This window comes from Diadema setosum, chromosome 21 (genome assembly GCF_964275005.1).
Source record: "Diadema setosum chromosome 21, eeDiaSeto1, whole genome shotgun sequence".
NCBI classification, from domain to species: Eukaryota; Metazoa; Echinodermata; class Echinoidea; order Diadematoida; family Diadematidae; genus Diadema; species Diadema setosum.
Genome location: NC_092705.1, coordinates 17,484,775 through 17,511,877, shown reverse-complemented (window position 1 = coordinate 17,511,877; position 27,103 = coordinate 17,484,775). Strand labels below are relative to the sequence as shown.

General features: G+C 35.8%; 2 protein-coding genes and 1 long non-coding RNA gene across 3 annotated transcripts in view; 2 read left to right on the top strand and 1 right to left on the bottom strand.

The window, feature by feature from the left end:
- LOC140244516 (uncharacterized) overlaps window positions 1-27,103 on the bottom strand; it is a 61,407-nt gene that overhangs the window by 20,524 nt on the left and 13,780 nt on the right. The gene's annotated exons all lie outside the window — the stretch shown is intronic.
- Window positions 3,863-4,979, top strand: LOC140244188 (ubiquitin-like protein ISG15). Its single transcript, XM_072323819.1, has 2 exons — window positions 3,863-3,928; window positions 4,339-4,979. The coding sequence occupies exons 1-2, from the start codon at window positions 3,863-3,865 to the stop codon at window positions 4,564-4,566; spliced, it is 294 nt and encodes a 97-aa protein (XP_072179920.1). The 3' UTR covers window positions 4,567-4,979.
- Window positions 22,993-23,766, top strand: LOC140244572 (uncharacterized). Its single transcript, XM_072324197.1, has 2 exons — window positions 22,993-23,055; window positions 23,533-23,766. The coding sequence occupies exons 1-2, from the start codon at window positions 22,993-22,995 to the stop codon at window positions 23,764-23,766; spliced, it is 297 nt and encodes a 98-aa protein (XP_072180298.1).

Genomic DNA, 27,103 nt, shown 5'->3' with positions numbered 1-27,103 from the left:
TGTAGGCCTACTTGTTATTCTCCAGCCAACCTTTGTTTTCTTCATCTAAATCAGGAACGTAGACGAAATTACGATAGCTCCTCAATGGCAATGTGAGAGGATGTATTTAAGAGAACATGTTTACGTTAGAACCGTTATATCTATATCAGAAAGAAGAAATGTGAACCTATAACAGAAAAATTGTGGTATATCACTTTTGCTTTGAGCTCCGTGTGGATATTTTTCAACGGTGGCCCAGAACAGACAAAGTTGAAGAAAATCCCCCTTCACCAGCGTTAGGGTTGTGAATGGTGTACCTTCAGTTCATTTGCTTGGTAAAGGATACCCCCTCTTTCCTCCGCTTGCACTTAATACTGTGATACTTTATGTTTATTCTTCCGTAGTCCCACGTAGATAATATGTAACGCAGCAAATTCAAACTGAGTTCGGAACCGTTACTGTATAGTTCATGACACTGATACGGTTGAAAGTATGGCTGTGAGACTGTCCATGCACGTGTAAAAGTTCTGTGTTCTTCCGTACTTTATGACCGTGTGTGGTATTGGCCAGGATACCCCCCCCCCCCACCCGTTTGCGGTTGCACTATGCCTTTATTTGTAAAATTCCACCTAGATCAGGTATCAGGTAACAATCTGACACCAAATTCATCGGTGTTACTATCATTTACTAGACTCCTACCGTTGGGTGACGATTGCTATTGGAATAGTGCTGTAAGTAGTATTACTGCAATGGCAATGCATGACGAGTGAAATGGGATATTCTGCTTGTACAGTGATCCACGGTTCATGCATCCTTTGCAGCATAAAAAAGAAGCCTAACTGATAAGTGTTATATTACTTTATCTTTTGGTATTTTGTCAAGACTCTCCCCCCCCCCCCTCCCCGAAAAGGGGGAAAGGTAATCAATTCTCGGTATCGCCAATGCACAAGAAACTTCTGCGCACGCTGAAGAGCACTATCACAGATGCACTGTGGGATTCCTCGGTGCTATCGTCGCTTCCGGTTGTCTTGCGAGTGTCGCAGTTCCAATACTATGCGCTGGAGTTATTTATGTGCTTTTCCGTTGCTACTCTTTTTTTTTTCTTGGCTACAATTCAGCTTCAAAAGAGTTGAAAGTTTCTAACTTTTACGGTCTCTAGGGTCATGGTTCACTACTACAGATGTACAAGGCTTCACTGTGCTAGTCGCATGATGGAAAGGAAAGAAATCTTCAACAACAACAAAAAACAAAAACAAATAATGCATATCCCTGAGTTGTTATTACTGTGTACAACCACCCACTCTTTATAGTAGCGATGTTCATAAAGAAGTAATGTCGTGCTACGTCACATGTGCTATTGTGCAATTGTTACGAGCTAAGCATTGTAGATAGCAACATGACAAACTCTTCCCTTCTCTGCTATAATTATCATTATTGTTATCTTCATTATTACTACATGTATCATAATTTGGTGGAGTGACAACATGACTTGGAAAATGTGTGTTTATTTGTATTTTACTTACATTAAGTGATTCAGAAAAATTGAAATATATGTACTGGAATAAATGTTGGTGTACAGCATGATAACTTTACAGAGGCATTTTTCTGTTTTCCTGCTATTGATATACATCGGTGGCCCGGTGGCACTGAAAGCATGTCTGCAATCAAATCTGCATCATGTAATGGCGATAAACTCATAGTATAAACAATGCATTCTTTGTCATTTGTTTCTACAGGATTATGACGTAGAATGAGCTTTACAGCCTTCTCTTCATTTCAATCTCTACCTTAATTTGCCTTCCAAAATGAGTAACTTTAGCAACTTTACAAATCAAATACTGTTTTTGTCCAAACTCCTAATTTGACATTACAACTCAAAATTACATCAACGCATTGGTTGCTATTCGACGTACTGAAGACGATCCCTGAGAGTGTAAGCTTTAATAGTATGACCTTTGACGACGCGTACGTGGTGGTAATATGTGCTAGGCGAATATCGATCTCTATCCTTTTCACGCTCTTTGTCTTTTCCAAAGGCACAATTTCAATAACCATGTTGTAACTTTGTCATTTTGGAATGATATTAGTAGAAACAGGGGGGAGATAGAAATTTTCGATGACAGTTTTATAAATAAGATTTTCAAAGTAACGCAGATGAAAATTATTCGGCATTAACCGCCAAACTACAACCTTTAAGCATCAAGAGAAGATAGCTATGTGCGAGTAAATCTAGGCATATGTCACATAAAACAGATTAGACATTAGATAACTTCAGAGTTCTTTACTCATTATCATGGTATGTAGAACGGTGAAATACATCTTTTTGAGAGGCGATGTATGATGATTTGTCCAATATCTCACCATCAGTAGATGAGTAAGTGATAGGAAACGAAATTGCACACAAATATATGAGGATGCCATAGGAGCTGCAAGGTGCGTTTCGCCATACCTTTCTCCAGTGTTTGGATCTAGGAAATATTTCACCAAAGCTTTATCTTGTCTCTCATAAGAGACAAAATAAAGTTTTTGTGTCAATGTTTAAATGCTAGCATAAAGCAGAAAATGTTTTGTGCACCACGTAATAGGACATTCTTTCTTTTGCTGATTATATCATTATCTCATAACATGTGAATTATCAAGATGAAGTAATATACGCGTCTACTTTACATGTACGTTAGAGAATAAACATTTGTTCAGTGGAATACGTAGAATATTACATAGAACCGTTATCAACGCATCAAAACAATTGCCGAAAACAAATGGCAAAATATGGTATCCATCTAATGGTTATAATTCACTATGCCAGTAGGTTGTAGGTGCCTTGTAGAAAGGCTGCTTGTGCATAAATCTATTTCTTCAAAATCATAGATTTGGTAGAGTTTGACGATGTTAAACTTGTCTACAAGTTTTCCAGCCATAAGAAATGTGAAAGCTTACTTGAATACTCTTCAGAAATTCTAATGCTACTTGATGAAATGAGAATTTCTCGTCGGCTTGACGTCATAATCAAAATAACAATGCTGTAATATCCTAACATTTACCATACAAAACAGAACCAATTCAAGAGGATATTATGGTTACATGAACGAGGCAAAAATATATGTGAAGATTCTGTGTAGTTGACCCATGCATTATTCTGAGAGCAATATCCAAGATGAATTCGGTCTCCATTAGACTATTGATTTTATTCAGTACATTTGCAGACATTAAAAAAAGAAATCACATTCTAGAACTGCGTTTGTGTGAGCAGAGGAGTAGTGTTTGTGCACGGTCTGTATGTTTAGTTGGTTGTTGTGACGAGACATCATAGTGGAACACCAACAAATAGGCCTATTTAAATGACATGCTACATTCTACTGAGACTTATAGGGACACATACTGTAGGAAAGACGGGACTACATAGAAATTAAATTTGTCGGTTTTATTAGATCATAATTATATGCAGCGTCCTTGCTTATATGAAAGATTACATATCCATAATGTGCATATATAATTTGCATAATAAGAAATTGATATAAATCATGGCATTTCGTAAATAGGAAATTCTCAAAGCTACAAAATATCCATTTGGATGCTGACTTTCAAACATTTGTCAAGAAACCAAAGTCATATTTAGGTGTCTCCTCCCCCTACTACATGTATTCAATTAGCTATATTTTAGTATACATTATGTTGAGAATATTCGGATGGGTAAAAGCCTACTGCCAACTTCACGTGGAAATCCCCGACCTAGAAAGACGTCATCCCCAAATGCAGTGCTTTGGCGCCTTGATATAAAAGCTGGTATCAAGAGAAAATGTACAATTTATTTGGGACTACTGAGTAGTTGAGACAAGCGTTTAATGTTCTGTATTTAGAACAAACTAAAGACGTTTAAACCACGATGAGCAGTAACAAAAAACATCCACCAGGAGGTAATCGAGGAAACGAACCAGACCGCAAGCGACCGGTAAGCATGAACTCTACCAGTTAACAATTTTTGAAAGGGTCGTTTCCAGTGTAATTTTTGTAGAAAATAGGGATTAACGAGTACAGTGGTTTTTTTTTTTATATGATTTGCTTAACATTTTTTTTTTGGGGGGGGGGGGTTAGGCGGCAAAAAGATATGCAAGGCATCTTTTCTAACCATTGTTACTTGGACAGCAAAGCTAAAATGCTGTCTTATTCTCAATTCTGATTCAGCATATAAGTAACCTCCTTTGGTGTCTCTATCATCAAATGATCACAAATGGTAATTTATAATAAAATTTGAATAAAAAGGGATATCAAATGACTAATGACATGCTGCAATGGCGATTTGAAGCTATTACTAATGTCATTGTCATGGAAATTCATATGTGAGTATTTATATCTTAACAGGTTCCCATCAGAATCAACAATGCCGGTCGAACTACCACAGTGGATGTCGATTTGGGAACATCTCAAGACCAGTTTCTCGACATTGTTTCCGACCATCTTCACATTGCACGGAGCCAAATGTACCTGACATTCGAGAGCAAGCCGCTAAGCGGTATGGCGAGTCTTGCGGACGCTGGAATCAAGGAGGGTGGAACAGTGCATGTGAACATGCGCCTCCGCGGCGGCTAGCTATGTTGAAAGAAAACGAAGGTATTGGATCTACAGCAAAATGGTATACATGGGGAACTAAAAAACAAGTTAAATATACATTAGTTGTGTGTTGCAACTCTTCATGGCAAACACACCTTTCATTTTAATTTCCAAAGACTGCAGCGGTCACTGTGTTTCCGATGAGCTGACGACAATACAGTGAGAGAGCTGATTTTGTGGCGGCACTGTGGCAAAGTGGAAATATCTGCTAGCTTTCTATCGGAGGTCCCGGGTCCCGTCAAGTGCATATACGTTCGGACAGGATGTTTGGAGTTTTGTTTTACACGCATGCTTCTTTTAATCAAAGTGTATGGATGGGTATCTGGCAACGGTATGGCATCAATAGTGAAAGGGCTTTCTCCGAAAGCAGTGGCAACTATACTCTTGAAAAATAAATGACATAATCTGATTGTACTGCAAGTGGAAATCAAACAAAGACAGAATTTTGAATGGCATGTGATAGTTGTCATACTAGTGTTGAAAGGTAACTGACAGATTTTACACATTCACTACGGGAACCTGGTGGCCTGTGTGTTAAGTCTATTGAGAATTCAGAATTCGATATAGAACAGGTTAAGATATACGAATAAGTCAGATTAAACCTATCCCATCTTTAGAGTCATATCTTAGGAATAGGCTTTGCAATTCATCGATTATATGTTTATATAGTCATGCTTAACAAAAAGAGAAATTTAGTCCGCGTTATACTACTAAATGACTGTAAAATTGGAATTGAAATTGTGATTAGATACTAGATATTAAAAGAAATCTTGTCCTATTCAAAACGGCGACTCTAGTAGTACTGCGTATCCTATTTCGGAGAAAAGTCAGATAAAACTTGGGGTATTCATGAAATCTTTACACGACCAAAAGACACGATAAAATGCTCATTTGAAGGAGAGAGAGACAATTAAGATAGTCAAGTTAATGATGTGGTACTAGGTCAAGAATTGATTACTGAAGTTACTAATTTGGAAGGCGTAAAAAAAACTGTCACTGAAACAAAAAACTTGAAAAGTAGGCTTTTTTAACAGAAAGCTTATAACAGAAGTGGGATTTAATTAAGAGAGAACATTATGCCGTACCTTACAATACACTCAAAATGAATGATAGAAATGATTCGGAAATAATGTGCATTTCCAAACAATAGGATTGTTTTAGACGTTTATGTGTTAGACAAAGGAATGAATCTGGTCTCTAATCTGTCGATAGTCTGTCGAATATAAAGAGGGTTTCATTGGTCTAATTCATAGCTTGTTGCCAGTTGCACTAAAATCCTACCTGAAACAAGCAACTGTGACATTCAGCAAGGTTTAATAAACGCCGCGGTGTTCTAAGGTTGGTGACAAAGTATTTGTCCTAAGATTTTCAAAGTGCCAGAGGTCAATGCTAATTGTTTTGTTTTGCTTTTTTTTTCGGGGGGGGGGGGTGAATAAAACCTTATTACAGTTTAATCATAACATAGTATCGAACACACAGGGTATCGGGGATAATTGTAGCAATCAAAACCATAACAAAACACTATGGGGATGTCTAACACAAACACACAGACACACATACACACCACGTCGTCATCCAATGACAGCATTGCAGCATCTCTATTACATCCCATTACATCCTATATCAAACCAAAATACCCGATTATTTATGATTTATTTATTTATGACTCTGTTCATATCAATCAGAGTTTGAAAGACAAAACAAAACCCAAAAAGTAAAGATTGTAAAGATCTTGCTCGGTTTATCAAATGCTCTCTGAAGAGCAATGTGCCATCATTTGTTTCACGTACACTATGATTTGAACAACAGTTTGCGAAGCAACAGATCCGGGGTATTTCCCTCTACTACGATTTTCCCTAGTGCATCTCTCCCTCGTCAGCCAATGAGAATTACACACGTTCGGATCTCCGGAACATTCCATCGTCATCTTTGTCAGGATAGAAACATAAAAAGCTGAACATCTCTCACAACAAGAATTTTAGGGCAGTAACTTGTAAAGTGCATCTAGAAAGTGTCCTCGAGAAAAAAAAAAGAAGCAAGAAAGCATCCTCAAAGCTAAAATGGGTTTAAAACCTTCTTCTGGGAACCGCTACAATGAGACGTCTCGTCATAGGGACTCTGTAAGTATTTTTCAGCATTTTTTCTGCAGGGAGTGTGTCTTACAGGTTTCGTAAAGTCCAGTAAATCTTTCCTCATTATGATATCATATCAATTAACAAGTATCATATGATAACGTATCAATATACGAATGCTATGATATCTAACAGATACACAACCAAATAAATTCATTAATAACTATACCAATACATGTGCCAAATATCAATTCGTGATGCCTCAGCTCATTAACACAAATACAAACAAACAATCGTAGCAAGTGGTTAATTAATGGTTAAGTGAGAATTTCGGTTGTCTTCTTCATAAACAGGGATGTTGCCCCTGTTTTCTGGCCTGCGTCATTGTTGCAGCTTCAATCGGCGCTCTCCTTGTGGTGTTGCTCTGCACTGGCAGCGTCTAACCAGGACATCGCTTGGTCGAATGGTGTGGCACGTCAGCTTTGTAATAGCATCATGTCTGTTTTCGCGGAGTGTCATCCCCAACGTGTGACATGGGACAGGCAATAGCTTCCATATTATTGTTAACATTAAATGGTAGCCAGGGTGAGGATAGCTGATTATAATTGTCCACAACTGTATTCAGAACGATTTATATATGGACCCATGGCTGAACATCTGGAAAGAATAACCAAAGTGTAATTCAAGTAACCTCTAGATATGGTTACACTCAATATGCTGGAACTAGAAAAAAGTTTCTCACAAAAATGACCACATTTTAAATTGTGCACTATGAAAGAACATCCCGGTGAAGGACAAGACCTATGTCATTATTTCAGTTGCCATCCAACAATGTTATGCCATTTACACAAGACCATAGATATCTTTGACAATATCGAACTTGTGTATAATAGTAAATAATTATTGAAAAAAATATTCCAATTTAGTGTTTTTGCTTTCTTGGCATTTGTTCTGAGTTTACTATTCTCAACTAGTGAAGAATACAACTGCTGTCTTTGTACTATCATTCAGTGTGTTTGTGATGTAGTCCAACTCACTCTATGATTTATACTATAACAAATCGATAAGCCAATCATATCTGTATTAACCAGTTTGCATACTAATCGTAAAAAAATAAGACAGTTCAGTCACCTTAAATCTGAAGCAACTGGGCGATTGGTGTAAAGTCCAGTTCTGTTTGATTCACATCAGAATCAATAGAAGTACAGATGTGTATGGATCGATTATGAAAAACGCTGAAACTTACGCGTGGTGTCTGCACGAACACAGTTTGCACAAAAATAATATGCTGAGTCCTATATTTAGACATTCAATGTTATGTAGTAGAGGTTTGTAGAGCTAAGTATGTAGTAGAACTGAGTATGCCTATGCCATTGTCAGCCTTAGCGTACCGTCATGGCCCTAGTACACGGCCCTCTTCTCTCTCTCTCTTTCTCTCTCTCTCTGGGGAATTTAGAATGAAAGACTAGGAAAAGGTTTCGGTACCGTTAATTGTAAAACCCGCAATCGAAGATGATAACACGAGATGTTGACGAAGTTAATCCATAAGAGCAAACCCTCTACTTTTCCATTCTTATACCAAACTGTAATGGTGAAGAAAAAACAAACAAACGGGCACGTTTATTGATTTGATACCATGCGTTCTTCCAAGCAGCTCCTTGCATCCTTATAGTCCAATATTATGAATACAATATCATGCGATAAAAAAGGCTGCTATCCACCCTATTGGGTGCAAAAGTCAACCAGTTTATATACATGATAGGCATTTAGCAAAGTGGATGATTGAGATGAAAAGTTCTTATTCCAGTGTTTAATGTTGTAAAAGAAGTAATAAGATCTCATCACTTAATATCGTTAGCTGTTGCTCATGCAACCACTTTTCACTTTTTCAGATTTTGTATTATGATGTTAGAGCTACAAAGCCTGTTTAAAAATCATGCAGGCCTAGAAAACTACAACTTTTGACAAAGAAACTGTCATATTTGGTAGGTGACGAGGCTAGGTTACTTCAACACACATTGATGTGGCATTTCTAGTGACATTCACATAACGTAACATAACTAAACCCTTTATGTCACAAATAAGCCATTAAGTTAGATTAGTTCGTTGTAAAACAAAATACCAGATAAAACGATGTCAAAACGCTGTTTCACTTAGTTTTCAAGTAATGACGAAGCCTATTTAATGTTCATTTGATAGTGGTTTTCCTATTTAGTGGTAGTTTCAACATTCTTAACTAAATACGAGAGTAGAGTAGCATCATAACATAATTATTTTTGAAATCCCTGGACTAGAAATTCAGACAGAGTAACATAAGATATAAACATCAAAGAAGTGTAACCATGTATTTTAAAATCAAATGCAATCAACTACTAATGATATTCGAGAGTAATCTCTAGAAATAAATCCTGTCTCTCCGAAGCATTAACTATTTTTTCCTTGCCCACAACTTATGAAGAACCTTTGCATTCTTCTTTGGTGTTTGTGTTGTACAGGTTGATTGTTTCTGTTTTTGTACATGATTGCAGTCTGACTCTTTACGCAGTGATTATGTTGGCAGAAAAAGCAAATTTTAAGTATTTAGGCAGAAAACGATAAAAGAAAATGGAATTTCAAGATAAACGGTGGACTTTGCAGATGAACGCCACGCACTAAGTCAGACAAGTTCTGTCTGTCGATGGCAAGTCACGATCAAACTTGAACTCCATAAAAACTGTTGATGATACAATGTATGTCACAATTTTACTGAAAAAAAAAACAATCATGTAAATTGCAGATACATAAAAAACAATCATACATACTGACCGTCATATAAACGCATTACAGCCTGAAATAATGGAAGGGGGTACGCTCATGAAAAATCTCATCAGCATTTAGTAGATTTAGGGAAAAAAAAAACAACTCACACACAAACACACGTAAACACAGACAAATAATCACTACCGCCGCAAAAGAACATGTGTAAAGATTAAGCTTCGGAGGCAAATGATATTGATTATTACAGATCTAACCAACAAGAAAAAAAGACTACAACAACAAACGTATCCCGATTGGATATTGCCGGATTATAGCGAGACGTCATACCCGACTTGGGCGTCGCCTTTTTACTAGAAACGGGGGGGGGGGGGGTAATGGGAGATACTATCAGATCAAATGACACAGTGAGTGATGGTATTGGTTGTTATAATTATATCACATTTCAAAGAGAACTACCAATATTTCAGCGACAATGAACGCTAGACCAACCCCAACATCAGGAGCCATCTCCAACGAGCCAAGTCCAAAGAAATTGGTAAGTGGTGATACTGCTGCACAAGTGCAATAAAAATGCAGCTACATACTTTATTGGTATCTAGAACAGGAAAGGAAATTAATGATAACAGAAATGTTTGAAGCAAATCACAGCTACTAATATGCGATTTAATCTTTTTTTTTTCTTAATAGGAAATCGTAATGACGTAAGCGTCATGTTAAGACCAGTGGATTTTTTTTTTTTTTATTCCTAAGGTTATACCATCGGCACTTATGTTCTAACTTTACTCGGATTCCTTCTGAACATATTTTGTATGCAACATGACATTGTTACTTTTAAAATTATGTTGAATATAACATTAACAAAAGCAGTAGAGTTATTCTTTCAAAAGTTATTACACTTGAAAGTGAAGAGTGTGTAAAAAATTTGAAGAAATGAAAAGGGGACTCTAAGATATACCTGATCGTTCTATTCTCCTCCAAAAAGTTGTAGGAAAACTGCTGAAAACATACGTTCCCACTCATGTTATGGTCCCAAACTAAAGAATAATGCAGTAGAAGTATAGCTTCCCCCCCGAAAAAAAAATAAAAAAATGAAAAACCCAAGATTGACTTGGTCGACCCATTTCCCCCTTTTTTAGTCTTCACGTAAAATCAAGGGGTGCGACGTTTTGTTCGTTTTGTGATGCATGGTCACCATTTATAATGTAAGAAAAAGAAGTACCACACAAACGCTTGACACTAATTCTCCGGTGTCACAAAAGTTGAATGGCGGTTGTGTATGGAGATATCTTAGATTTTTTAAATATATAACAGTGTATGTAGGTATCTTAGATTTTCAGTATATAGCAGTGTACTTATATATTTATGTGCTTGCTATTTGGTGGGATTTTTTTTTTTGTGACATGCGGTATACCATGCTTTCTCTAGACAAAACAAAACTGTAGATGAATAGAATTCATGAAAATCATAAAACTTCATGGGGTCTGTTGCATAAAATTGTTTTGACTGAGAAAAAAAATAAGGTTGATTTTTTTTTTGTCATATACCAAAGTCAAATGTAGTATCAAATACTTTCCTCAGTTTTCAGTCCTTGTCAGTTTTTGTCAGGTTAACCGTTTCATGTAACAGGCCTAGGGTGTATTTAAATTGACACCTAGGGTTATTGTTTCATATTTGCTTAGTATTTAGTTCAAGCATGCTCGTACATTGGAAATAAAAAAATAAAAAAGGAATAAGTCATCGAATTCTATTGTGTTGGTCAGTGTGAGTTGATGTATGTGTGTGCGCGCACAGTCGGAAAATTATTATCTCGGTCTCGTTCTAGAACAGACAAAATGCATACAAGCACAAGTTCAAACGAAGCCAATCATTAAGCATGATATCAAAAGGTTCAAATTGTTGACTAAAAAGATCAAAATCTTTAACAATTGGGTTATTGACAAGGCTGCAACATCATTCGGTAAGAGGTATATCAGAATCGACAGACAATTCAATTCAATTAAGTTCGATTCAATTTTCATTTCATTTTTCGACAAGAATATGATACATTATAAACATCACTTTTTTTTGGTAACAGAAAGTAAGGTATAAACAAGTATGGATCGATTATGATTTTCAGGGGCAATTCTCTTCGTAAAGTCCACATACCAAAAAGGTGCATGTTCATCGGCTGAGTAAATTCATAAATCATGTATACATATATGTTTGTATCAATTAGGTAATGAATTCATTTCATATTTGAGAGAGAGAGAGGGAGAGAGAGAGAGAGAGAGAGAGAGAAATAGAGATAGAGATTTTGTAACGGGGGACTAAAACAGACAAATTTGAAGAACAGCCCCATACCTGCAAAGAGTGCAAATAGTATACCTTCAGTTCATTTGCTTGGAATAAGCTAACCCCTCTTCCTCCTGTACATGCACTTCATACTATGACTTTTTTCTCGCATAATCCCACCTAGGTCATATCTAAATTAATTAAAAACTACATACTATGTTCAATCATGTTACAATACAGTTTTAAACACTCATACACTTGCAAGTATTGCTGTGAACTTCCCACGCACGTTTAAATATTATGTGATTTTTAAATACACATCGATGTTCTCTCTTACTTTATGTGTGGTATTCGCCAGGACACCGAAATCCCCTCCCTTGTTCCTAACTTCTTTCTCTATCTGTTTTTTTTTTTTTTTTTTTTTTTTTTTTTTACCTGCTGAATCTATTGCTGAATACGACATGACAGCCTTTTCAGAACAATCAGCTCCATACTGGAAGGCATTGAACACGACACGAATTGCTTCCGAAATTGATTGGTATAATAGCCGTTTGCTCGACAGATGCAGAATTGTGTTTACTGTAATTATTGGAAATCCAATTATGCTTTACTGACTGCGTCCTAAAAACTTGATAAATCATCTGGTCTGCTGTCTTTGTTGTTTTTATCTGTGCTTGAGCACAAAATGGTAGCATTAGCCTTACAAATGTAGCAATGGAATAGTAATTTCAAAATTGTGTAATGCTGGGCTCGTTTGTCTATGATCTGAAGATAACATCTGATAGTTTAACCATAAAGTGATGACACGACGAGGCGAAAATCGACTTCTATGTCTTTCTCTCTATGTTATGTGTCGTCCAAAGCATTAGTCTAATATCATGGTTTAACTTCGTCAATTTGATTAATATTGGTAGAGATAAGCAGATGATAGTCAAGGTGTAATAGTCTGCCTCATTGCTCACCATAGTTACTTTCGTATCCTGGCCTTACGAAGAAAAAGTACATACATTGGGTAGTCACATATTGATGAATATATCAATCAGACAAAAGTGGCAAATATAAGAACATAATATGTTCTTATATTTGCCACTTGAGAGAAATGAATACCAATTAACTCTCTTCTAAGTAAGAATCGCCGAAATAATAATGGAGAAACAAAGTAAAACATCAACAAATCAAAGGTCAAATACGAGTAAGAAGATATTTCTTTTGTCTTTCCCTATTTTGTTTTCTTGTGTATAGTCATTGATTGTTACGTTATGACTCAAATGTTATTATCTGAGACAAAAAAAGTATCCAAAATGGAAGAAGTTAAACTTGAAAACATGATGAATTACTTCCAAAAATTGATCTTGATAATAACCGTTTACTCGACAGATCACAGAAGTAGAAAAGAAGCAGAGCACGGGCATAACAGGAAAATTGTAACTGGCCGCACTACTCGAGGATTATTAGTCACAATTTCTAAATATCTTATCTGGTTGTACATGTGGTAAAAAGAGGAAGTAGGTCTTGAGGCACTATCTTTGAACGTGCCATAAAATGACACTTATGAAAGTTAAATTCAAATCATGGCACCAGGAATTATTCAGGTGTAAGAAATCGTGAAAAAACAACCAGTTTTCCTAAATTACTGTATGTATTATCTCTACAGACAAAACTTTCATGGAAAGCATGTCTACAATCAAATCTGCATCAAGGAAGTCATTGAGTAATTCATGTAATGGCGATAAACCCGTAATAGAAACAATACATTCTTTGCCATTTGTTTCTACAGAATGAACTTAATAGCCGTCTCTTCATTTTATTCTCTACCTCAATTTGCATTCCAAAATGAGAAACTTCAGGAACTTTATAAATCACACAATGTTTTTGTTCAAACTCGAAATTTGACACTACAATTCTAAATTTTGTCAACGCATTGGTTGTTATTCAACGTACTGAAGACGATCCCTGAGAGTGTATAAACCATAGTAAGACCTTTGACGACGTGTACGTGCGGTGGTAATGTGTGCTAGGCGAATATGAATCTATCCTTTTTACGCTCATTGTCTTTTCCCAAGGCACAGTTTTAGAAACAGTATTTTGAAAAATGAAAATTATTCGGCATTTAAACATCAAGAAAAGATAACTATGTGACAGTAAATCTAGGAATGTGCAAAGTCACACGAAACAGATTAGACATTAATTATCGTCTGAGTTCTTTACTCTTTATCATGGTAAGTAAAGGGATGAGCTGCATCTTTGTGAGATACAAAGTATGATGATTTGTCTGATATCTCACCATCAGTAGATGAGTAAATAATATGAAACGAAATTGCACACAGAGATATGAGGATGCCATAGGAGCTCTTCTCGTTTAACATTTGTTTCTTTCCTACTCTTGTAATTAATATAAAAATATTGCATAATCTACGGTGGTGCATGGAAAAATTCAAGTTGCAAATGCTCGTTGATCGAGTGGCTGATTAATGATGTGCCTTATTATCAAGCGCTAGTCCCTCATACTTGAAAATCTGGAGACAGACAAATCATTCTGGAAAAGCCTTTTTGCAATGAACTGAAAGCTCAATACATCTACAGCTGAAGATAATAACTGAAAAAAAAACACATTCTGGTTGCAGAGTTTGCCATCATTTTATTTGTAGCATTGGATAGCTATTAAAGTAATTTGCAGGCTTTGCTAGACCACATATTCATCAAATATAATGCATTGAACCTTTTATGTAAGATTTATTTATTAATATTGTTTGCCAGACAAGAAATTATAACAAATCATGGCAGCCATTTAGTGAGTAGGGAATGACCAAAAGTGCTAAAACTTAGATTTATTCCTGGCTTTCAAACATTTGTCAAGAATCTAAAGTCATTATTCAGGTGTCTTTCTTTCCACTGTTGTTCATTCAATTATATCATCGTATACATTATGTCGAGAACATTCGGACGGGTGAAAGCCGAGTCCCAACTTCTGGTGGAAAATCCCCGAACTAGAAAGACGTCACCCCAAACTTAGCGCTTCGGCGCCTTCATATATAAAGCTGGTATCAAAATAAGTGCACACATCAGTTGGGGCTGCTTAGTCGTGCAAACATACGGTTCATATTTTTGTTTTAAATTGTGCATTTTGAACAAATTGCAAACACTTAAACCACTATGGACGAGCCAAGTCGCAAGAGACCGGTAAGCATCGACTCTCGCTGTTAACCATTTTGAAAGGGAGGTTGCCACTTCATTTTGAACGAGAAATACAAATTCAGGAGTAAGTTTTTTTTTTTCGATGTTACATCCTGAACGATTTCATTTTTTTTTCTTCAGGCAAAGTAGATTTACAGGCACCTTTTCTGTATCTGTTATTATTAGGATTATTATTCTATGTTGAATGACTATACGATGTAACCTCTTTTTTATGTCTCTATGACACGTTATGGCAACCACAAAGAATAACGCCAAATTACTGAAGTATTAATGTTTGAATATCTAAAAAAAGGAGGGATCGAAGTAATATTGCAATAATATTTTGCAAATTACTGAATTCCATCAGCATGAAAACTCATATCTGAATATTCAAACTTCAACAGGTTGTCATCAGAGTTTACAATACCGGACGAAAGTATAGCCTGAACGTCGACCTTCGAACACCTCAGGAATATTTCATTGATCTTGTCTCCGATCATATCGACATCGCACGGAACCGAATCTCCGTGAAGTTTAAGGGCATCAAGCTTAGCGGTATGGAAACTCTTGATGACGCAGGAATTACGGAGGGTGACACTGTGTCTGTGTACGTGAGCTCATACTGCGACTGCAATGTTTCTTGAAACAAAGTTAATGTATCTACATAATGCAGTAAAATGGTATTTGCGATGAACTAAAGGCAAAGAAAAGTTTTTATACCTTATCGACTGCAGCTCTTCTATACATCTGTATACTTTTTGAAGGACTGCAGCTGTCGCGGAATCTTTGATACAGCGGACGACAAATGAACGAGAAAGACAATAATATCGCGGTACTATGGCATAGTGGATATATGCCAATTGACTGTCCATCTGAGGTCCCAGGTTTGATTCCTTCAACTTGTCAACGTCCACGGGGAAGATAGTGTTATCTACAATAGCATGCCATTTTTACGCGAGTTGATTATTGGGTATCTGGCAACTACGTGGTAATGTTAATGAAAGGGCACTCTGCTAGAGCAGTGTCAACGCTAAGGAGCCTATCCTTAAAAATAAGACAACAGTATAATGTAGAAATAGTATATGTATTGATATTTGATTGAATGATTGATATGATAGGAATATTTTGGGTTGTAGTAATGTAAATGTTAGTATTGTGTTTTTTCTTACCCCATGCATGTACGTGTCTAAACCTGCCATTCATTTTCAATGAAACGGTGGACCTGGTTCTTTTTGTATACATGTTATTCTAATTTGAACTTGAACTTGTATAAAGTCATAATTAAACAACATCTGACAAATTGTAGGAGGCGAGCAAAGTAAAGAGACAGTAAATGATTACAGTAACCATGATGAAAAAGAAATGGTAGTGATAACGATAATAATATTGACTATAACATGTAATTTGTATTGTCTCAAATCCACTCTGTAGAGTGCTCAGTGCACTTACATACTATTATTACACTGGTCACTGGATATTTGCAACTGGCACTGACAGTGCTCCCTCTCCACTCCCTGGGGAGCATTCAACGTACCTGCTGGTCGCCGTTTTATATTATGATATATGCTGATTAGCATTCCCACGTTGAAAACTATATTTGAAAAAAAAATCAGAAATACGAAAAAGGAGAATCAGACCTATCCCGTTCATACCAAAAATCATATCTTTGGTGGCTGGTTGGCGATTAACTGTTAATTGTTTCTAAATAGTCATGCAGAAGAATCAAACAGGAATCCATTCCGCTGTATAATACTGAATGACTGTAAAGTCCTAATAACGTTTGTGATTACATCCTTGATAAAAGTAAGAGAACAACACCTAGTATTATACCTTCGTTTTCACCTGTATTTAGATAATAACTCAATCAAGAATAATGAATTGCAAATGAGTTTACATCGATTAATCCAACCTCACTTGTACGGTATCTGACAATTGTTATCAAATCATGTGCGGAAATGGCATTCTTCTGTGATTGTATTCCTCACTGAAATCGTAGTTATAATGATGTCTTGCTAAGGTGGACTATTATAATTCTCAGAGTCATGCATACAAATGTAAGTAAACTTCCATTTGCTGTTGATTACATAGCTTTCTTCTGCTTAGTGTTTGAAAAAAAAAAACACACCAGAATTAAATACAGATATAAATCAATAAATTAATTAATCATTCATTCCATTTGATTATTCACTCTGGTCGGAGATTCAGCTCATCCTACGTAGCCATGTTATACTTTTAAACGTACACACAATAAAAAAAAAATTAAATACAGCTAAGCATTAACACACGCGAGCGCACACACACACATACACACACACACAAATATATATACATATATGCGTTGTGTGTGTGTTCACTACAGGGGAATTTGCTGATTACATACACGTCAGCATACTGAATATTGACTGTTGGGACATGTAATTCGCCGCAGACTTAATCACCTACACCGTTATCTAAAATATAAGTGAAAGGATTCGCTTATCGTGTAAGCATTCTTCATTGAAGAACGACAAGACTAGACTAAATTCGCATAACAACTGCAAAATATATCGTCTGACATGGCAAATGAAATCTTTACGAAATGAAGTGTTTTTATAAAAGCATAATCTTTATGTCATTTTGTGATGAGTGTAGAAAAGTGGTCTATAACAAATATGTTGAAAGTTCAGTAGTTCTTCAGGTATTAGTATATATATATATATATATATATATATATATATATATATATATATATATATATATATATATATATATATATATATATATATATACATATATATATATATATATATATATATATATAATCATATTTATATACATAATGTGACCGTGCAACTCAAAACGAACATAAAGTCGCACACACTGATTTTGCGTGAGAACTGAAAATAAGTGAAATGGGTCAACCTAGCCGAACTTGACTTTTTCATATTTTCTGAAAGAGCGGGTCTTCTTTTACATTATGCTAAAATATGGTATCATAGAACGGGCAGGAAAGTGTGTTTGTTTTAATAGCAGTTTATCTCGAACATTTTTGGTAGAATAGTGGGATTAGGTGTGACTTTAGAATCCCCTTTTCATTTCTGAAAAACCTTGTCCACACTCTTCACTTTCAACTCTGATAACTTTTGAAAGGATAGTGCTACTGCTTTGAACGTTGGCATTAATTATGGACAGAATGTGTTAATAAGGCCTGCCTAATTTCAGTTTAATCTAAGAATCCGTTCATTGTTGTTACTCTGGTGGTTTACTTCCTGTTTTTTGTCCCATTTATCGCACAGCCAGCACGGTTTGGTAAAGATTAAGCGCTTGAATAGACACTGTACTTCAGAGCCTCTTTTCTCACTTCACACTTTTCCTGAGTTTGTGCTTTCTTCCCAATATTTAGATAGGTTAGGAGAGTCCATTTGATTTGAGTTATACATCATTTTGAAGCTTAAAGTCTGCTCTTTTAGAATAATGGTCTTAACTAAAAATTCATGTCTGGCGACTTTTTGTTTGAGGTGCAGGGTCACATATATGTGTGTGTATATATATGTGTAGACATATATACATGTTATATATATATATATATATATATATATATATAATATATATGTGTGTGTGTGTGTGTGGTTGTGTGTATGTGTGTGTGTGTGTTGTGTGTGTGTGTGTATTTTGTTTCATAATATTCTTTATTTGAGTTTCATTCAATATTCAATCCATATTAACAATGAATTTAATATTACCAACAACAAAATATGTGCTGCTGAATCATTTTTCAAGCATACAGTACAATATACTTGGTTTTTTTCCCAATCATACCATGTTTTTATAAGAAAAATGACATGAAATTCTGCAGTACTCTCAGGAAAAGCTATTCTGATCAGCCTAATCAAGCCAATCTAAATGTGCCTTATAACACATACACCCACAAAGAGAATGTGCTACTAAATCTTTTTTTTCCTTAACATAACTTCCTTTTTGTTTTTTTTTTGTTTTTTTTTTGCAGAGCACAAACTATATACATAAAAATATCAGATTAAGTATAACTCTTAAAATAGAAAACAATGTCTTGATCAACTTGACCAGATTTCTCAATCTCCGCTTCATTACATAAATTCTCTTTCATTCCGTTGAGAGTACAGCATTCCCCAAACATGTCATACAAAAAGCATGCTTAATTTAGCCAAGCAAAACTCATCATTTTAATTTCACCTATCAATCTACTCCCTCCCCCCCCCCCGTACAAAACAAAACAACCATATGTGTATAAACCATATTCCTGCCTAACCTCTTAACCAGTAGTCTACTATAACCTAACTACATCTACCTAGCCCCTACCATCCCCACGTATTTCCCCAGTAACATGTATACACACACACACACACACACGCACATACACACACACACACACACACACACACACCAACATGTCATCCGAACGATCCAATAACAACAATGCCGGCTCCTCCTATACATTTCACTACATACCACTTCAACCACTTTTGTTTTCTTCTTTCTTTTTTTCTTTCTCTTTCCCTTCCCAGTTATTTTGATTCCATGTCAGTTGAGATCAGTTGGTTTCATTTTGTTTTATATTGCTGTCTTGTGTATTTTCTGAGGGTCCCATCGTGCAAGCTTTGCTTCTCATTTCCATCCCCATCCTTAGTTAACTTGTATTATACGCTCTCTCTCTCTCTCTCTCTATATATATATATATATATATATATATATATATATAACGAAGATATAATTTCGTTTTTTCATTTGCTACTCATTATTATATGTACTTTGTCAAATCACATTCAGCAATTATTACAAATATCCTGTACATATGCAATGTACATAATTTCTTTGTTTATTTGATGGAAGTGTATATAAATTCGAATCTTGAATCATGAACCCCAAATACCCGGCTACAGTGACACTGATTCTATTCATACTAATCAGAGTTTAAAACAAAACAAAACAAAACAAAACCACCGAATTAAATGATGATCCAGTATCGGCGTCAACAATACACAATTCGATTAAATGTCTTTAGCAGATATTTTATAATTTAGAGTTGGCGTTTCCCTTTCCTTATTTCTCTACAAGTCTAAGTTTTTTAATGTATTTTTTATGTAAGCATTTATGACACTCATACTACGGTAGGTATGGATATGAGACTCTCTCGCACGTGTAAAAGATCGGCGTTCTTTTGTTCTTATTGGCCAAAATACCGACCCCCACCCCACTAGTTTCTGCCTGCCCTTTGTCGTTTAATTGTATAATTCCACCTAGATCAAGTATGCAGTAACAATCTGACACAAAATTTACCGGTGTATTTTCATTTACTAGACTCCAACAGGTTGGTTGACGACTAGGCACGTGTGCGTTCTTGCTATTTGAATAATGCTGTAAGTAGTATACGGCAATTGTAATGCGTATGGGGTGTAATGAGATACTATTATACGTGTACAGTGACCCGAAACATAGAAATTGAAGCTAAAATTGATAAGACTCATTTTGTTTTATCTTGTTGGCATTTTGTCAAGCCTCCTCCCACCCGAAAAAGGGGAAAAAATTACACATTTCCACTTACTTTCTGGTGATTGACATCGGTAAAAGATAAAATAACAAGTACAAATAACAAGTACAAATACAAGTACTGTTTGCTATGTTAAACTCAGATTGTTTCGCAGACACGATTCCTATCACGGAAGGGAGTCGGAGATTTGAATTTGAATTTGAATATCGGAAAAAACAAATGTTTCATATCCCTAACATGTTATTACAGTGTAGGGCACCCATTCATTAAAGTACCGATGTCCACAAAGAGGCGATGTCGTAGTATACTACATGTGCCCAAAATAATACGAAATTAGAGTCTAGTTACGAACATGACATAACATTCAAATCGTTTTCCATGACACCACAGTCTGTCGTAGTCGTCTTACCCTGCGACTGCAGAACTGAATTTTCATACAATTCATAACTTTAAAACAGGTTACCCAATTACCTCAGACTGTGCTTCTGTGACCAAATTTCTGCCTTCATGCAATTTACAGGTATTGGTAGATTTTTTATGTATGATGTGTCATGTCGGATTACTATGTCAATTAATGTCGTACTTTAATAACAATTATGACACTACTAAAACAACAAACCTCTCAAAAAGCATAGGTACAAAATGTTTATGAATGTATCATTGGAAGGAAATGGTTATGATAAGACTAAGTGGTAGCAGTTGAAGTTCCAATAAAGTTCGTTACCGACTGTTTGCTAAACTATGTATTTCATAACATCTAATGTGAGTTTATTGCGTTGGGGGAGTGTGCGCTGATGTACTTCTGTGTGTGTGCATGCACAAACATTTAATTCCGCAGTTGAAAAATGATCATCTCAGTCTCTTTCATTGAAAAAGATACAAAAATGTATACAGAAAGAAGCTCAAATGGAGCCAGTCATTACACATAATATCAACAGGTTTGACTAAAAAACAGACAAACTTAAACAATTGGGCTATCGATAAGGCTGAAGCTTCATTTCGTGAGAGGCACATGGGCTGAAGCTTCATTTCGTATTTCGCGAAAGAGGCACATCAGAATCGATAGACAAGTATGGATCGATTATGATTTGCAGTGACGAATATTTGCGTACAGTCCACAGTTCGCGCATAAATTATCTGCTGAGTTCTATATTTAGCCGATGAATAGTATCTCGTAGAGCACTCTGACTTCCTCAGCGACAAAGTAATACTCGTGTCAGCCGTAGCGTATCGCTAGTGCACTATTGTGCAATGGTCCTTCCCTCCCTCGCCTCTCTGTCTGTCTGTCTGTCTCTCTGCATGTGTGTGTGTGTGTGTGTGTGTGTGTGTGTGTGTGTGCGTGCTTCAAGGGGAACTAGGGAACTGCTTTGGTAGCATTGATTGAAACTGAAAGACACAGTGCATCGATAAGTCCAAACAGTCAAGTTTGTCGTTCATATGCCCAACTTAAACTATATTAAGGAAAAGCAATATAAATGTATATCTATGTATGTAAAATGATACTTGTAGTCCGCGTGTTGGTACCAGTACAGAAAAGGTAACGAAGTAGGGTAGTAATGCATTTCAGTCCAACAGTGCTAACTATTTAGACCAAATTTTCGACGAATATATACGTCTTCCTCGTCTTGTCAATACGTATGTATTCGTCGAAAATTTGGTCTGAATAAATAGCACTGTTGGACTGAAATACATTAGTACCCCACTTCGTCATCTTATATATATATATATATATATATATATATATATATATATATATATATATATATATATATATGTATATATATATCGTATACCTTGTCTGAGCAGCTCCTCACATTTATCATAATATTAGTGATTGGCGTAGTTTCCGATGATCAAAGCGGATACTATCTCCGCTCCAACATCTTATTTCCTTTGGACCGTACAGTCTCCTAGAGCACTGAAGTTTTGACAGGATATGAGATCCTCTTTTTCAGGACTTAGTCCTGAAAGAGACATCATCAATTTGATTTCATACTTCGGGGTATAACACGCTTTCCAAAGCAAGATAATAACTAAAATAACGTCAAATATGCCGTTCCACTTTAGTTCAAAGTGATAACGAAGATCTTTCTTTAACTTTTTTTTTGTCTGTTAGATCCAATTTTGCAATATCATTCAAAATTGTGAATGATATTACAAAATTAAATGAAAACCCCACGAAAAACCAGAGATAACTTATTAGCTATTATTACGTTACGATACCAACGTCAGCCAAATATGTAGCTTCAACAGGCAGAGGTAAATTTGTGAAAAACATCTCAGTAACATTTAGTTTGGTAAAAAAAAATACAATGCTTACAACTAACAAAGTATACACGTTAAATTGCGATATTGATATCAACGCTGTTTAATTCTAGTATTAGAATTCTTCATTTTCATTGTTGTTCTGATTGTCTTTAATGTCTCGAGAAAATTCGAAAAATCTCGAAGTGGAAATCCCCAAACTGCAGTGAGACGTCATACCCAATTAGGGCGTCGGCTTTTACTATAAAGGGAGCTCCTAGATCAGATAAAACACAGATTAGACACAGATCGACACAGTGAGGGACCGAAGTGATTTTCATATCCTAAATTTTGAAGACAGCTACCAACATTTCAGCAACAATGACTTCTAAACAAGTTCCGCCACCAGGAGGCATCATCAACGAGCCACATCTAAAGAAACCGGTAAGTAATGACACTCGTGCGCGATACTATAATGATGCAGCTGCGTGTTTTCTTGCTATTTCCAGAAGGGACGGTACCTTGGTAATATCAAGATTTGAAGCAAATCACAGTTACCAAGGAAAAAGAGAGAGAGATTTAGAACTGCAATACGTGATTAAACTACATTGGCAATAGTGATGATTTAAGTGCCATGATATGATAGGTGTCTACATTTTCGTTCTTAAGGTTAGATTATTAATACTTTAATTGCTTTTCTCTTTACTCGGGTTCCTTCAACATTATGTTTCTTTTACAACCAGTTAGTATTGTGACTTTTCAATGTGTTAAGTATAACAATTGCTGTCATAAGAATGACATAATTTGCGGCACTCTTGTGCGTGAGGGGAATAGCCACAAAAAATACTGCAAATACATTGGATGGTCGCTTCATTTCCTCTTTTAATAAGCCCTAGTTACAACTTTTTTTTTTTTCAACAGGTCCCCGTTCATGTGCAAAGGCCCGATCGACGAGAGACATTAAAACTAAACGTTCCACTGGGAATGAGTCAAGACAATTTCGTTCGCTTGGTTGCTGACCACCTCCGATTCTCACAGAACCAAATGTATGTAACATTCCAAGGTAGCCAACTTAGCGGCCCAGCCAGTTTGTGGGATGCCGGAATCAGGGAGGGTGACACCGTGCAGACCCATCTACGACTCCGTGGCGGCTAGTAGACTGTTAGAAGCACATGAACAACATCGCCGGAGAAAGATGTACCTTTACGGGACAAAAAAAAAAAAAAAAAAAAAAAAAAAAAAAAAAAAAAACGGCTAGCAGGATTGAAAAAAAAAAATGTTATGGAGCGGCAGCTGGTAGCAACTCTTCATTCTTCTGAGAAGGAGGAAACAGAAGAAGAAGGAAAAAAAAACTGTGAATTCTGATAGAAGCACTATGTGTTCTCAGTGCGATTAAATCAAATGCAAAGCATTTCAAACGTTCACTCTCATGCCACCGGTGACAGAGTATAAAGAGAGGAGCTTTGATAATCGTGCTTTATACCTTGCATTTCGCAGTTGTGTTATGTACCGAGAAGTAATTTACAATTACATGTTGGTAATTGAAAGGCAATGGAAGTAAAGTCTGAATACAGCCGATTCAATCCATTTTAGGTGTTTATTTAATTTGATGTCGAAGAAAGCTCACTTGCTGGACGTCGAGCGTCCTCCAAGCTTGGGTGGTAACCGAGTTTATAATCATTTGGTTTGCATACGAGCAAATTTAGCAGTTACGATGTATTCCCAATGGATGATGATAAGTTGATATTATCGTCTGGTACTGCATTTTGCATTACCATTGATTCGTTCGATCAATAACGGTATTTTAATCCGTTTGTATGCTCATGAAAAATAGGAACCACAATATTGATAAGCAGTAGGGTTTACTCTTTGGGGACTGTGCTTAAATGATAGATCTCGTCAAAGCGCTTCATGTATCATATTTATATTAGAATTGTCTGAAGTAAGTGCAGTGTTTCCTTCTCTTTTTTGAAGTTAATTTTCTTCTATGAAAACACAAAAATTCAAGAAATTGACTAAAGAGCAACATTCCGTATCTACGATTGGCAAATTATAGGATTTAGAGAGAAAATACTACTTCTAGTCTCGTAAATTATATCTTGTTTTCTTAATTCTCTGACAAGAATTTTCAAAATGCCAGTGCAAACATAAGGTGATGAAATTTTTCCAATCATGCTAATACATATTAGTACTATAGATTTTCATTTATAGTTTGTTTTGTTTCTTCCCCTGTAAGAAAGAAGTCAGTGTAACAAAATCAAGCATTTTCTAATTTAAATATAAACGATAATAATAAAAACAAATAAATGATTAGGTGTGTAGTACATATATTTTATAGTGTCTTAAAATATACAGGTGGAGGAGACTGTTAGCGATAAGTAGTTTGCTTGACTTGGATAGCGGCCTCTAAACAATAAGAATTTGTTACAGTTTTCTACCCTAACTAGGCCGGGCTATTTAGGAAAATGATAAAGCCGGTGTGGGGGGGGGGGGGGAATCGGAGGCCCCCCTCCAAATTTCGGCCGTCGGCCGCGCGATCGCGACGGAAATTGGCACATACATTGCCTATGACGTAATCTAAAGTACCATGAAGTTAATTTTTTTTATACAAAATTATCATTTATGCTAAATTATGCTAATTTATACATAATGATGCATGAAATCAGACAATTTGGTATAAATCACTAAATAAAGCTCAAAACAGGCACATTTTTGTGTAAATATTCTTTTTAGTGTCCTTAGCAAATGTAAGAGAAAAAATTGTGCCAACAGAAAAAAATTTCTGAAGTATTGTATTGTTTTTTGAATTTCTTATGTATTTCTTTGTTTTCTCGACTTTATGTTTTTCATTGTTTTTTCGATGAAATTTGTCCGCGACATTGTTCCCAACAAGAAAATATGTTATTGATTGATTTTAATTCCCCCCCCCCCGCCTAGTTAGGGTTAAGAAGCCAATCACAGCGGTACACTCATCAGTAAATGACGTAAAATTCCGAGTATTTTCAAAGTCATTTTGGAATTATTGCATTGATTGATTAGTAAATTTAGAATGTTAGGCGTAGATTGAAAAAAGAAATAAAGAGTACTCATATATCTGAACCATCTTGTCTTTCTATGTTTTGATATAGTGTCAACATTTACAATATATATATATATATTATATGAATACATACATTTATACATATCTGTAGTGCGTGCGTGTGTGTGTGTGTGTGTTTGTGTTGAGATTCTGAGTGGCGAATAGTTAATGGTTTGATATTCTGGACATTGTGTTATTATGTTATTTGTTATTGGAATGTTTTTCAATTAATCGTCGTTTATCAACTGAAAACAAGAAGAAAAAACAAACAAACAAACAAACACCCACACACACATCCACACACACACACGAACCCGAACCGTTGATCGTTTGTTGGATTCCTAGTGACCGGATACCTTTCGCATGGTTTAAGGATACGTCCCTTTATCTGACTATGCTATTTCATATCTGCTTTACAGAAGACTATGAAAATTATTAGAATTAATTTTATTTTTGATAATGCAAAGCCTTACTTGTCGCATGCATGTCAAATCAAAGTTGATCCAACCTGAATTTGTGATTACTAGAGCTCTGCAAAAGAAAATGTTCCCTTGTAATACTTCAGTTCGTTTATCTATTTTTTTTTTTGTTGTTGATAAGGCTGACTTCGTCAGGCAATTGCCATTGCATTAAAGCAAAGAGACATTCTTGGTGTAAATAGAAAAAAAAAAACACTCGCCCTAAAACACATCAACGATAGTGAAGATCTTTGAAATGGCGTCAACCCAATTCGTCTGTATTCATACGTCTGATAAATATGCATCTAAAATCGTATCGTGCACGACGAAAGCTTTGTCGCTTCCTTCATATTGAAACACGACATTGTGGGAAAACCCAGACCTGAGTCGCTCCAACCTATCCTCCAATGGCATTGCCTCACGCTCTTTATGTTCATTATATTCGTCGAATTCTGCCTGACAATCGAAGTGTCATTTTCACTTAAAGTATTTATATGCACTGAAACGATATTCTTTTCTGTTACAATGAAAATAGACATGATAACTTAACTGGGGAATACCATAATCTTAGCTGATGCCCTATCAACATCCAATCAGAACGGTCCAAGCTTTGTTTTTTCAATTCTTCACTTTGATGCTCTGTTATATGACGGCCCTAGGAAAAAAAAAAACATTCTGACGGTAAATGTTTTCTGGTTGACTTCTTGGCAGATAAAAACTATCTCCGAAATAATTTCATCATGGGTGATAGACCTACCTCCGGTCAGAGCCAAAACGAGCCTAGTCGTCATGTGAGTATCTTAAGTATCATAACTCTTTTATTCGCTAATATCTAGAGATGGGAAAATAATGTATCATGAAGAAATTGAATAGATCCAGGTCATAATTTCTCCCCAAGTTGTAGCGGGAGATATATACCTACACAAGAAAGCTGAAGTAATTTTACATTATAATG